At 40.5% G+C, this 12,832-nt stretch overlaps 1 protein-coding gene across 1 annotated transcript in view; it reads left to right on the top strand.

Annotated features, from left to right (window-relative positions):
* The window catches only part of dpy19l1l (dpy-19-like 1, like (H. sapiens)), a 55,027-nt gene that overhangs the window by 6,163 nt on the left and 36,032 nt on the right, over positions 1-12,832 (top strand). The window contains exons 5-8 of the mRNA XM_061956711.2: positions 5,646-5,766; positions 8,203-8,296; positions 8,402-8,459; positions 8,530-8,621. Coding sequence (XP_061812695.2) covers positions 5,646-5,766; positions 8,203-8,296; positions 8,402-8,459; positions 8,530-8,621 — 365 coding nt within the window. The remainder of the gene's footprint in view (positions 1-5,645; positions 5,767-8,202; positions 8,297-8,401; positions 8,460-8,529; positions 8,622-12,832) is intronic.

The raw sequence follows: 12,832 nt of genomic DNA, 5'->3' as shown, positions 1-12,832 counted from the left end.
CCGTACAATTGACCACTAAATGGTAACACCCGAATAAGTTTTTCAACTTGTTTAAGTCGGGGTCCACTTAAATTGATTCATGATACAGATATATACTATCAGATATATACTATCATCATAATACAGTCATCACACAAGATAATCACATTGAATTATTTACATTATTTATAATCCGGGGTGTGGAAGGGGGCGCCTGATGTAAGTGTCAAAAAGACAGCCAAAAGAGTTTGATATGAGAATAAATCTAAAGTTAAAATATAGGGTAGAAATGCACCCATTTGCAGGAAATGTAGTCTTGATTTTCAAAATGTTCTTTCAAGGCTTGCATGTCTACATTAAAACATTCTTCTTCATACTGCATTAATATATGCTACTTTTAAACTTTCATGCAGAGAAGGAAATCACAACTAAAAAAAAATCACTATTTTTTTCATACGGTGTTTTGATGGTGTGGACGTGTGGCACCGAACGGGGATAAGCGTCTCGACAGACGTTACAATATTTGAACAATGATGACGAAAACTGTTTTCTCTGTCGTGTCCGTGTGTCGAAAATTGTTTTGCGCTTATTTTTTTATTTGATTTTGTGCGTGGCATAGATTTGCCGTGCGCACAGGATGGTTTGAGCAGGCGCGCACCTTAACGGCTGTGCTAGCATCACAGCTAACGTTAGCCATGCTGCTACCTCTCTTCTGGGAGAGGGCGTATACGTATGTGACGTATGACGTGACAGTATGTGACGTGTGTAAGAAGGTGCGCTTGATGTCTGTGAGAAGGAGACAGAAGAAAGAATGAGAAGAGCCTGTCGTGTAATGCCAGCAGCTAAAAGCAACTGCGTGAGAATCCACAGACCTGTGGATGTGTTGAAGGTGTGCTGGAAAATGCGGAACGGAAATAGGGAGCAGCAGAAAAGTGGAATGTATTATTTAAATCTGTGCGTTGGAAAACACGGACCAGAGGTTTTTTTAAACTGGATCTGGATCGGCATTTTCCCATGCCTTGCCGATACGCATTTTTTGGCAAATATCGGCGGCCGATCCGATCCAAATATCGGATCGGGACATCCCTACATCAAAATAATATAAGTCATCTCACCGTCAGCCACCCTGGTCTCTGTACACAGTTAGGCACTACTGCATTTGGCAAATTTTCCTCGAGCAGTGTTTGTTGGCCTGAAGTCTGAGCTGGAGCTGCAGACTTAAAAAGAGTGGATTTGATTGCTTCAGGTGAGAGCCTTCCTGATTACTGATGGCCTTCAGCTGTTGGGAAATGTTGTCTGTAATTCCAGTTCTGTCCTCTGGGGGGAAATGGGAGCCAAACTCACAATTGGGCATGAGCCCCTTCTGTTTGGGTGAAGGCTTTGGCCTTGTGTAGAGTTTGCCAAAACAGTAAGACATATTATTTGGCGTTTTGTTTCGCAATATTATGCAAAAGCAACTTTTCTTACCTTCTTGTACCTGCTGATCTGTACTTGGGATCTGCATAAATCCTGAAAAATTGCTCGCCTCCGCCTTTGTAGTCCGTACAGACACCGTAGTTGATAAGCTTCTTCTTTTTGTCTATTCTCTGCTGTTGCCATTTCTAATATAAAGTAGTGTAAAGTTCTGTCAGTAAACTCGCCATGAAAGCGCTAAAACATACCGGTGTAGTGAGTTTACATTATTCACCCAAGGAATTTTAGTTATTACAGAGTTTCGGTCGGATGTTTTTTCACGGGACACATTTCCGGCCTTGTTGTTTCCGGATGAGGAGATGCTACTCCGTTATTGATTGAAGTAAAGTCTGAATGTCATTAAAACAGTTAGCTCCATCTTTTGACATTTCTTCCACTCCTGTCCTTGCACGCTACACCGCTACAAATCAAATCAACTACAAAGATGACGGGGAGAAGACAGTGTCAAAGGTGAGCCACGTAAATAAGTCTGTTAGAAAGCGGCTTGAAGATGATCTGCAAGACATAATCTATGCAACGTTTTGGCCAAAGAACCACCATTACATGTTATGTAGACCACAAGGAAATGTTTTCCATTTAGAAAAAAATAATAATATGACTCCTTTTAATGCGCCTTATATATGGAAAAATATCAAAAATCAACAATGCATCAGCGGTGCGCCTTATAATCCGGTGCGCCCTATGGTCCGGAAAATACAGTAGTTCGGCTCTAATTAAGCGTCCTACAAGCCATGAAAACACCTTAATCCGATTGCGTTCGTTTTTTTTGAGAAACCAGACTATCACACCTGGATGATGTGATTTAAAACCAGATCTCTTACACATGTAGGTGTGAAAGTACAATAAACCAAACTATTTTCGAAATCAGACTAATTTAGTGCATGGAAAAGTAGTGAATGTTCACTTGAAAAAATGATCGTTGATGGAAACTTTACACTGTATTTGTGTTCTAGAGGTTTCTACTAACTGTTTGCCCATGAAATTGTTAAACACTACCCGCGTTCTTCGATTGAACAGTGAAAGCTAGGTCTTCCTGAAAAATCAAACATTTATTCAGCAAAAGTGAAAATGACAGCATTGGTCTCAATCAACAATCAGCTAGCTACTGCCGAGAGGATTGAGCCCTGATCGATAATTCTTCGTTCTGTGAGACAAAAAAAAGTCCATCTGGTCTAGACAAACACAATCATGGTCAAGCGAGTCCAAGGAATAATAGTCCTGGTGGATTTGGCACAATATGGCCCTCAGGAGGCGCCTTTGTGGAGCCGTTGGTTAAGATTTAGTTGTGTACCTACCATATTTTTCAGACTATAAGGCACACCCAAAATCCTTTCGCGCCACGCATTAATTCTGGCTGTGCTTACCAACCTCCAAGCAGTTTTATTTGGTACATGGTGTAATGATAACTGTGACCAGTCACAAATAAGAGAGATGTTTGAACAGCAAGTTGATGCCTGTTCAAAAAATGACACCAGCAAGTACCTGTAAGCAAGCAAAACCAAAACTTTGATGTTTCCTTCAGAATATAGAACATTACACACGGCGCTTAAAAATCTGTCAGTGTTTTAGTTCGACTTTGGTAAGCTACGAAGCCGCACTGCTTGATGGAACGCTGAGCATTACGGCTACCGTAGTCAGACGTACTGTGCTTCAACAGGTATTATTAGGGTGTGTGTATAAGGACCCCAAAATGGCACATATTAGGAGACATTATCTGGCGTTCTGTATGGCAATCTTTTTCAAAACCAACTTTTCTTACCTATTGGTACCAGCTGATGTGTTTTTGGGATCTGCATAAGTCCCAAAAATGTGCACACGTTCGCCATTGAAGTCCGTGATGACGCCGTAGTCAATAAGCTCCTTCTTTTTCTCTATCCTCTTGTCTCTGTTTTTAACATAAAGCATCGTGGAGTTCTAACTTACATCTGTCAGTAGACCCGCTATAGATGCGCTAAAAACTACCGGTACAACATAGATGACGTTGTCGAAGTGGAGGTGCATGAATAAGAAATGGCACATCATGAAGAAACGGTCAGAAGGAGACTTGAAGATGGTCTGTAAAACATTATCTATGCAACATTTTGACCAAAGAACCACCATCACATGTTATTTAGACCACAAGGAAGTGGTTTAAATGTAGAAAAAAAATCATAATATGAGCTTTTTGTTAGAGATGATTTCCGATATTGTCCAACTCTTAATTACCGATTCCGATATCAACCGATACCGATATATACAGTTGTGGAATTAACACAATATTATGCCTAATTTTGTTGTGATGCCCCGCTGAATGCATTAAACAATGTATAAAGGTTTTCCAAAATAAGGGAACAACTTCAAATTCAAGTTATGGAAAAAAGTGCCAACATGGCACTGCCATATTTATTATTGAAGTCACAAAGTGCATTATTTTTTTTAACATGCCTCAAAACAGCATCTTGGAATTTGGGACATGCTCTCACTGAGATAATCCTAATACCCACTACAACTATGGGAAATACTATACTTTGACTTTCACAAAGTGCATTATTTTTTATTTTTTTTAAACATGCCTCAAAACAACAGCTACAAAAACAATGAAGGCACACAGCTTCAGTCCAGAGTATACTAGAGTAATAAAGTAAACAATAACATAGTCCTCCTTTAGTAGACTGCCTGGCATACTGTAGAACAGGGAATTATAAACTGAGCTCAATCTGCCCTGCTCTAACGTATTTGTATGAGTAACACAAATGTGCTGCAAGCTAGTGGTGAGTGCAAGCTGCTTTCGGTGTTTGCTTTTCATCCATCTTCCGCTTGTATTCATCGTGTATCTCCTTATGATTCTTGGAGAGGTGGGAAATCAAATTGCTCGTATTAAAGGAAGACGTCTTGGTTCCTCCTCGCATAACCAACTTTTTGCAGTCATTGCAAATTGCCAGTTTTTTATCCGTCAGACACACTTTAAAATAATCCCAAACCGTAGACATGGTGTCGTTAGTTAGTCACCGAGCGAGCTCGCTTGTTAGCCACGGCTACAGCACCGGCAACAACACACTCTTGTTGTTATGCTCCGCTCGCGGCGGTTTGATGAGGTCATCAAGCGTCGCCAGTAAACCTCTCATGCTGCAGTCGTCAACTCCTGTGTTGTGTGTGGGAGAGGGGAGAGGGGAGGGGCTGCTGACTGGGAGACACAACTGCTCTGTACTGCTCCCTACGTCCGTGTTTTAACGGATATGTACCGCTCCGTACAGCGGCGTTTTAAAAAGTCATTAATTTTACTTTTTGAAACCGATACCGATAATTTTTTGATATTACATTTTAAAGCATATATCTGCCGGCCGATATTATCGCGCATCTGTACTTTTTAATGCGCCTTATAATGTGGTGCGGCTTTTGTATGAAAATTGACCTGAATAGATCGCTTATTGGCAGTGCGCCTTATAATCCAATGCCCTGTGGTCCAAAAAATTATTTATAGGATGTGTAATTCTTATATTAATATTAGTTTTGAGTTTATGAGACACAGCTAGTCAACATTCTTACCATCATGTGCAGTGATCAGGAATAGCAATAACACTTTCATGATGTTTTCACAACAAGAAGAGTCCACTTGACCGGTGAGGAGAGACAGACAGCCTGTCGTCAGCTTTAAACATTTTGAGTTTAAAACTGTACAGAGTGTATTTCAATGTATATTCTAACACAGGGGTTCCCAAACTTTTTGACTCGTGGGCCGCATTGGGTTAAAAAAATTTGGCCGGGGGCTGGGCTGTGTGTGTGTGTGTATATATATATATATATATATATATATATATATATATATATATATATATATATATATATATATATATACATTGTCTTTTTAATCCGCTTTGACATTTAACATTGTCACGTTATCGATGGGAAAATTCATTTTTAGACAATATGATTTGCCTGAGTGGCTAGGAGACACCGAGAGTAACAAGCGGTAGAAAATGGATTAGAAAGGAAAGATTTAAAAATTAAAAAAAATTAAAATTTTTACTTGAGACTTCCTGTGGGCCAGATTTTGGATGCTGGGGGGCCGGATTCGGCCCGTGGGCCGTAGTTTGGGGACCCCTGTTCTAACAGAATCAATCAGTATGTTCCAGGAGTACCTTCAGTAGACTTGGGAGTGTGTTTGCAAACAAAGCTTTTGAACCTGTGTGTGTTTGTGTGTCTGCATTCCCCAGGTGGTTCTGGCCAGCTGGTACCGGATGTACACTGGTGTCATGGCTTACTTTGGCATTCCTACCAAGATGTGCTGGTCCATCAATAGAGGAGAAGGCCTGACGCCTGTGGACAGTTGTGAAGGTACGCACAGTCGCCATGGAGACCCTCTGTGATCTCCAAAAATGCCTATGTGTATACACACACACACACACACACACACACACACACACACACACACACACACACACACTGTGAGTGTGCACACCGTCAAGGTACTACAGAAGTCACAGTAGCAGGAAGAAAGTGATGAGTCAAGCAAGTAAAATGGTTTTATTGCACACAAACGCATGTTTGCAAAGTGTAAATAATGTGGGGGTAGAAGTTCACTTATTGATTAGTCAGTGTTTACATAAATGTGATGCAATAGAGATGCTCTGTGCGACACAGAGTGGATTTGTGAGAGGAACAACAAGTGTCAGTCCTCAGGAATTAAGTCCTAAACAACATGTAGTTTGCGGCCATCTTTGTTTGGGGAAACGCTTCAGGAGTAAACTTCAAGAGAAAAAATCTAGAGTCGGAATCCCTAAGGCAATTTGTCGACAACCTTATTCTGGCAACTCCTGCTATTTGGATTCATCACTGACGTAGAGAGAACATGCTGTCTTCTATGTAACGCTGCCCAGGCTTACATTCAACTCCGACTACGCTGCACCAATCACTCACTCACCTAACCTATTTACAAAGGAGACGACATTCTAGCTTTGCCATCTGTGTAGACACAACAAACTACCGTATTTTCCCGACTATAAGGCGCACTTAAAATTGTACTTTTTTTCTCAAAACTCGACAATGCGCCTTATAACCCGGTGCACCTAATGTACGGAAAAATTCTGGTTTTGCTTACCGACCTCAAAGCAGTTTAAGAACAACATTTCTCAACGAGCTATTGCAAGGAATTTAGGGATTTCACCCTACGGTCTGTAATATCATCAAAAGATTCAGAGAATCTGGAGAAATCACTGCACGTAAGCGATGATCTTACGCACCTTCGATCCCTCAGGCGGTATTGCATCAAAAAGCGACATAAGTGTGTAAAGGATATCACCACATGGGCTCAGGAAGACTTCAGAAAACCACTGTCAGCAACTTCAGTTCGTCGCTACCGTATTTTCCGCACTATAAGGCGCACCTAAAAACCTCCAATTTTGTCAAAAGCTGACAGTGCGCCTTATAATCCGGTGCACCTTATATATGGACCAATATTGAGCCTCCAACAGGTAAAAGTTTCAATCAATCAATCAAACGCAACAACGGTAAGAAGAAGAAGCGCGCGGTGCATGCTGGGATATATGACTGCGCGAGGCGTGCCGTTTTGATTTCCATTTGTTTGTTTATGTAAAGACCCCAAAATGGCTCCTATTAAGAGACACGCTTACGACGCAGAGTTTAAACTTAAGACGATCAGTCACGCAGTAGAACACGGGAATAGAGCAGCAGCGACACTGACTCCATTAATGACGATTTTGACGAGACGGAGCCGGGGGCATGTTGGATGCCGTATTTGCCCAACTGTTTAATTCGGACACTGAAGAAGAAGAATTCAAGGGATTCGTGGATGAGGAATAACTTCATAAAGTGAGCTTTATATGTTTATTTTGTGTGTTGTGTTGTGTGACATTAACGTTTGAGCAACGTTGAGTTATTGATATATTGTTATTGCAAAAAAAAAAGTTGGCGTGGTTAATAGGGGAGGAGTATATTTACAGCTAGAATTCAGCCAAGTCAAGTATTTCATATATATATATATATATACATATATAAGAAATACTTGACTTTCAGTGAATTCTAGCTATAAATATATATATATATATATATATATATATATATATATAAAAATAAAATAAATACTTGAATTTCAGTGTTCATTTATTTACACATATACACACACATAACACTCATCTACTCATTGTTGAGTTAAGGGTTGAATTGTCCATCCTTGTTCCATTTTCTGTCACTATTTTTCTAACCATGCTGAACACCCTCTCTGATGATGCATTGCTGTGTGGCACGCACAAAAGTGCTTTCATCAAATGCACTAGATGGCAGTATTGTCCTGTTTAAGAGTGTCACAACATTGCTGTTTACGGCAGACGAACTGCTTTACGGTAGACGAAAACGTGACTGCTGTTGTTGTGTGTTGTTACCGCGCTGGGAGGACGTTAATGAAACTGCCTAACAATAAACCCACATAAGAAACCAAGAACTCGCCCTCGATCATTCTACAGTTATAACGATTGGGCAGGCACGTTGTTTATATTGTGGGAAAGCGGACTCAGGTCCGCATGGAGCTGGAGGGGGCGTGGCCTCCAGCTCCGCCTGAATTTCGGGAGATTTTCGGGAGAAAATTTGTCCCGGGAGGTTTTCGGGAGAGGCGCTGAATTTCGGGAGTCCCCCGGAAAATCCGGGAGGGTTGGCAAGTATGAGTATTGCTTATCATGTTTCATGTACTTCACGACAGAAGATGACAACACATGCTTGCTAACGTGTGTACTCCTATGTGTGTATGGTGTTTGTCAGGCATGGGCGACCCGGCCTACTTCTACGTGGCCTGTGTATTCCTGCTGAACGGTGCCATGCTGAGCCTGTTCTTCCTGTACGGCGCCTACCTCAGGTAATGGTTTTGGTCCGTCGCACTCGTCACGTCTGCGTGATAGTATAACTTGTTGAGATCTCGGAACGCTCTAACAAAAGGATTATCTGTGCGCTCCCTCTCCAGCGGCAGCCGGCTGGGCGGCGTTGTTACCATCGCGTGTTTTTTCTTCAATCACGGCGAGGTGAGGGCACTTCCTGTCAAGGGGAATGCTGCTATCATTAAATCTAGCAAATCTTTCCCATTTTTGTCAGAGCACTCGTGTGATGTGGACTCCTCCTCTGAGGGAGAGCTTTGCCTACCCCTTCCTCATCCTGCAGATGTTGCTCCTCACTTTCATCTTGAGGTGAACAACCCTTAAAAGGGCACGTGGTTTGGCAATGCATTGTGGGGCCACGGGAGGTATTTTTGCTGGCCAAAGCTATTGTTTGTATTGTTAGAGAGGGCAACAAACTGGATTAAAATGGACTGTACATAGGGCTGGGCGGTATACTGCTAATATAGTTAGTACAAGTTAGAACAAGATATATTTTTGAGACAATACCGCCATACCGGTATCTTTTCATGTGCCTTTGTTACGGCCATTTGCTCTTCTCCCTGTGCTTCTCAAGCTAAGCACAGGGCTTTTTTTTTTCCTTTTTGGCACACCCCTGCCCCTTGCGTGTTTATGTAGGCTTCTATGACGCACCACAACAAAACATTTTTTAAATGTGGCGCCGCGGTGCCGGTTTCTCGACTACCGAGTGATGCAATGCTTTGGTCAACGACTGCATTAGGCTTTTTGTAAGTGATTACAGCTTTATTTATACACACACACACCAATTTGCTTGAGAACCTATATCTCTCCTTGTAGCGACTTTATCACTACTCTTATCTGTTTATGTTGTTAACTTCTATTCGCGACTTAGCATAGCAGCTAGCGATAAATGTTTAGCTACTTCTCGGCTCTCCTCATAGCCCGAGTGGACTAAGCTACTGTAGTATAATGGCTGGGTGGCCGAAAAGTTGTTTTAAACTTAACAGCCAGCGGCTTTCACCGCGGTGAATGAGTAGTGTCAGGCTTGGTAAAAGGATAGGACTCAGATGCAGAGTAGGGAATTTAGACAGGCTTTTATTTTGACAGCTTCCTTTCACCTCCAAAGTCAAGGATTACAATATCTATTTTAACCAAAAACTAATCGGCAAAAAGGTTCCAAAAAAAATAGGAACAACCAAAAATCACTCCGAACAGAGGAAAACACAAAAGCAAAGACAAACTATAATTGGCGCCGTATATGCTATAAAATGTATAAACAGAAAACGCTCCAACAGGAGGAAGAAACAAATAGCTATAAAAAATTCTACACTATCTAATCTAATAAAGTATTAACAAAAATTGTCACTCAAAAATTTGAGGAAAGAATGAATAATAACTGAAACTCACCACTTCGGCTGAATAAACTAAATGACAAAAATTCACTCTGCTGAGGAGGAAGAAAGGAAAAACTCAAAATAGCAACGAAGGGATTCAGGATCAAGGAACTTAATCATAAGACGAGGCATGACAAGGCATGGACAGGGACATGGATGCTAGAGAGCACGAATAAACGAAACAATCTGGCACAGAACAAAGGGAGGAGTGGGCTTATAAGACACATGAGGGTAATAGGGAACAGGTGGAAACAATCAGGGAATCGGGATGATGTCAGACTGATGACACAAAAGGAAGGGCAAGTGACCTGAAACGAGAGGAGAGTTACTTTTCAAACTAAAACATGCACATCACAAGACAGAAAAAACCAAGACAAGACATCCCTCACCGCGGTGTGACAAGTAGAAGCTCCATCTATCTCCGCGCACACGCGTGAGGCTATAAACCTAATGTTAATGGACAAAATAAACATTAAACTGCTTTGACATTGTAACGGCTAACTAATTACTTTGTAGGAATAAACAACACTTTATGTTACTGTGGAGGTTGCCCCCCAGTGGGTTCTCCAGACCACCAATCACCGACATGAGAGCTGTCACGCCAAATGTCTTCCCCCTACAAAAACCTTCCTCCCCCCATTTACTTCCGGGGTCATTTCCTCTTACGACATTTCCTCTTACTTCCGTCATTTCCTCTTACGTCATTGACAGCGATCGATAGAATCCAAATCTCCTGAAAATGGTGGTGTCACTGAATGACATTTGTCTTTATCTTTCCCAGGGGACTTATGTCAAACACCAGCAGGCTTCGAAAAATTCCAGGCGTAGTGTTAGGGAAAATTTCAGGCGGAGTGTTAGGGCCGCTGCTGGGAACTTCTGTCTTCGTGGTAACGTGCAAAAAATATTAATTAATATATAATACTGTTAAATGTCTGTAATTTAAATCAACGTTATTGTTGAAACCATTTCACTAATATTAATTAATATATAATACTGTTAAATGTCTGTACTTTAAATCAACATTATTGTTGAAACCATTTCACTAATATTAATTAATATATAATACTGTTAAATGTCTGTACTTTAAATCAACATTATTGTTGAAACCATTTCACTAATATTAATTAATATATAATACTGTTAAATGTCTGTACTTTAAATCAACATTATTGTTGAAACCATTTCACTAATATTAATTAATATATAATACTGTTAAATGTCTGTACTTTAAATCAACATTATTGTTGAAACCATTTCACTAATATTAATTAATATATAATACTGTTAAATGTCTGTACTTTAAATCAACATTATTGTTGAAACCATTTCACTAATATTAATTAATATATAATACTGTTAAATGTCTGTACTTTAAATCAACATTATTGTTGAAACCATTTCACTACAATATTGTGTGTGCTGCTGTCCTGTGTCAAAGCCGAAGTGTTATCGATCGCTGTCAATGACGTAAGAGGAAATTACGTAAGTAAGAGGAAATGGCGTAAGAGGAAATGAATCCGGAAGTAAATGGGGAGGGGGGGGTTTGTAGAGGGAAGAAATTTGGCGTGACAGAGCCCAGGTTTCAGGGTTTGATGCTGGTTTATTTTCAGCGTTCTCCATTAGTTTGCTTTTCAGCACAAGGTCTGTGTCTGTCACTCTCGCTCACCTCTCGCTCCAACTCTCCTCCAGCTCCACTCCTACTCCTCTCTCCTCCCGTCTGCTGCCTTTTAACAGAGCGACAGGTGATTAGATAACCAGGTCCAGGTGGGGCCATCTACCCACCTGTCCTGGCACACCCCGCTTCGCTGCAGGCCCGCAGGCCACGCCCCCCTCCACAGTTACTGTTTACACAAATAATCTGAGTACTCTCAACACTGGTTATCTAGCCGTAAAACACTTAAGCAACCTTAAGCACTTTGCACGTTTTTTTAAGATACCTATATATATATATATATATATTAGGGATGTCCCGATCCAGGTTTTTGCACTTCCGATCCGATACCGATATTGTTTTTGCATTTCCTATCCGATACCGATACTGGCCTATCCAAGCATGTATTAAAGTTTAAAGTTATTTAGCCTACTTAGTTGTCAGAATCATGTTGAAAAGGGTTTTAGTACTCTTGATAACAACTAGCCAGCTGAATTAGGGGAGTTTGAATAATACACAATGGTTGGTAACAAGAAACTGACCTGTTTATTCAAGGATAAACACAAAATAGACAAAATTATACATGACAAACAGAAATGGCATCATTGAACTAGGGCTGGGCGATATGGCCTTTTTTTAATATTGTGATATTTTAAGGCCATATTGCGATACACAATATATATCTCGATATTTTGCCTTAGCCTTGAATGAACACTTGATGCATATAATCACAGCAGTATGATGATTCTATGTGTTTTGATTGATTGATTGAGACTTTTATTAGTAGGTTGCACAGTGAAGTACATATTCCGTACAATTGACCACTAAATGGTAACACCCGAATAAGTTTTTCAACTTGTTTAAGTCGGGGTCCACTTAAATTGATTCATGATACAGATATATACTATCAGATATATACTATCATCATAATACAGTCATCACACAAGATAATCACATTGAATTATTTACATTATTTATAATCCAGGGTGTGGAGGGGGCGCCGGATGTAAGTGTCAAAAAGACAGCCAAAAGAGTTTGATATGAGAATAAATCTAAAGTTAAAATATAGGGTAGAAATGCACCCATTTGCAGGAAATGTAGTCTTGATTTTCAAAATTTTCTTTCAAGGCTTGCATGTCTACATTAAAACATTCTTCTTCATACTGCATTATTATATGCTACTTTTAAACTTTCATGCAGAGAAGGAAATCACAACTAAAAAAGTCACTAATTTTTTCATACGGTGTTTATGTGGAAATTTTTGCCTCGGCATTCTGATGGTGTGGACGTGTGGCACCGAATGGAGATGAGCGTCTCGACAGACGTCACAATATTTGAACAACGATGACGAAAACTGTTTTCTCTGTCGTGTCCGTGTGTCGAAAATTGTTATGCGCTTATTTTTTTATTTGATTTTCTGCGTGGCATAGATTTGCTATGCGCAGAGGACGCTTAAACAGCGCGCAATTGCACAGGCGAGCACCTTGGAGGGAGCG

This window comes from Nerophis lumbriciformis, linkage group LG04, assembly GCF_033978685.3.
Source record: "Nerophis lumbriciformis linkage group LG04, RoL_Nlum_v2.1, whole genome shotgun sequence".
Classification (NCBI taxonomy): domain Eukaryota; kingdom Metazoa; phylum Chordata; class Actinopteri; order Syngnathiformes; family Syngnathidae; genus Nerophis; species Nerophis lumbriciformis.
Note: the sequence above shows the minus strand (reverse complement) of the source record. Positions and strands in the feature narration are given on the sequence as shown.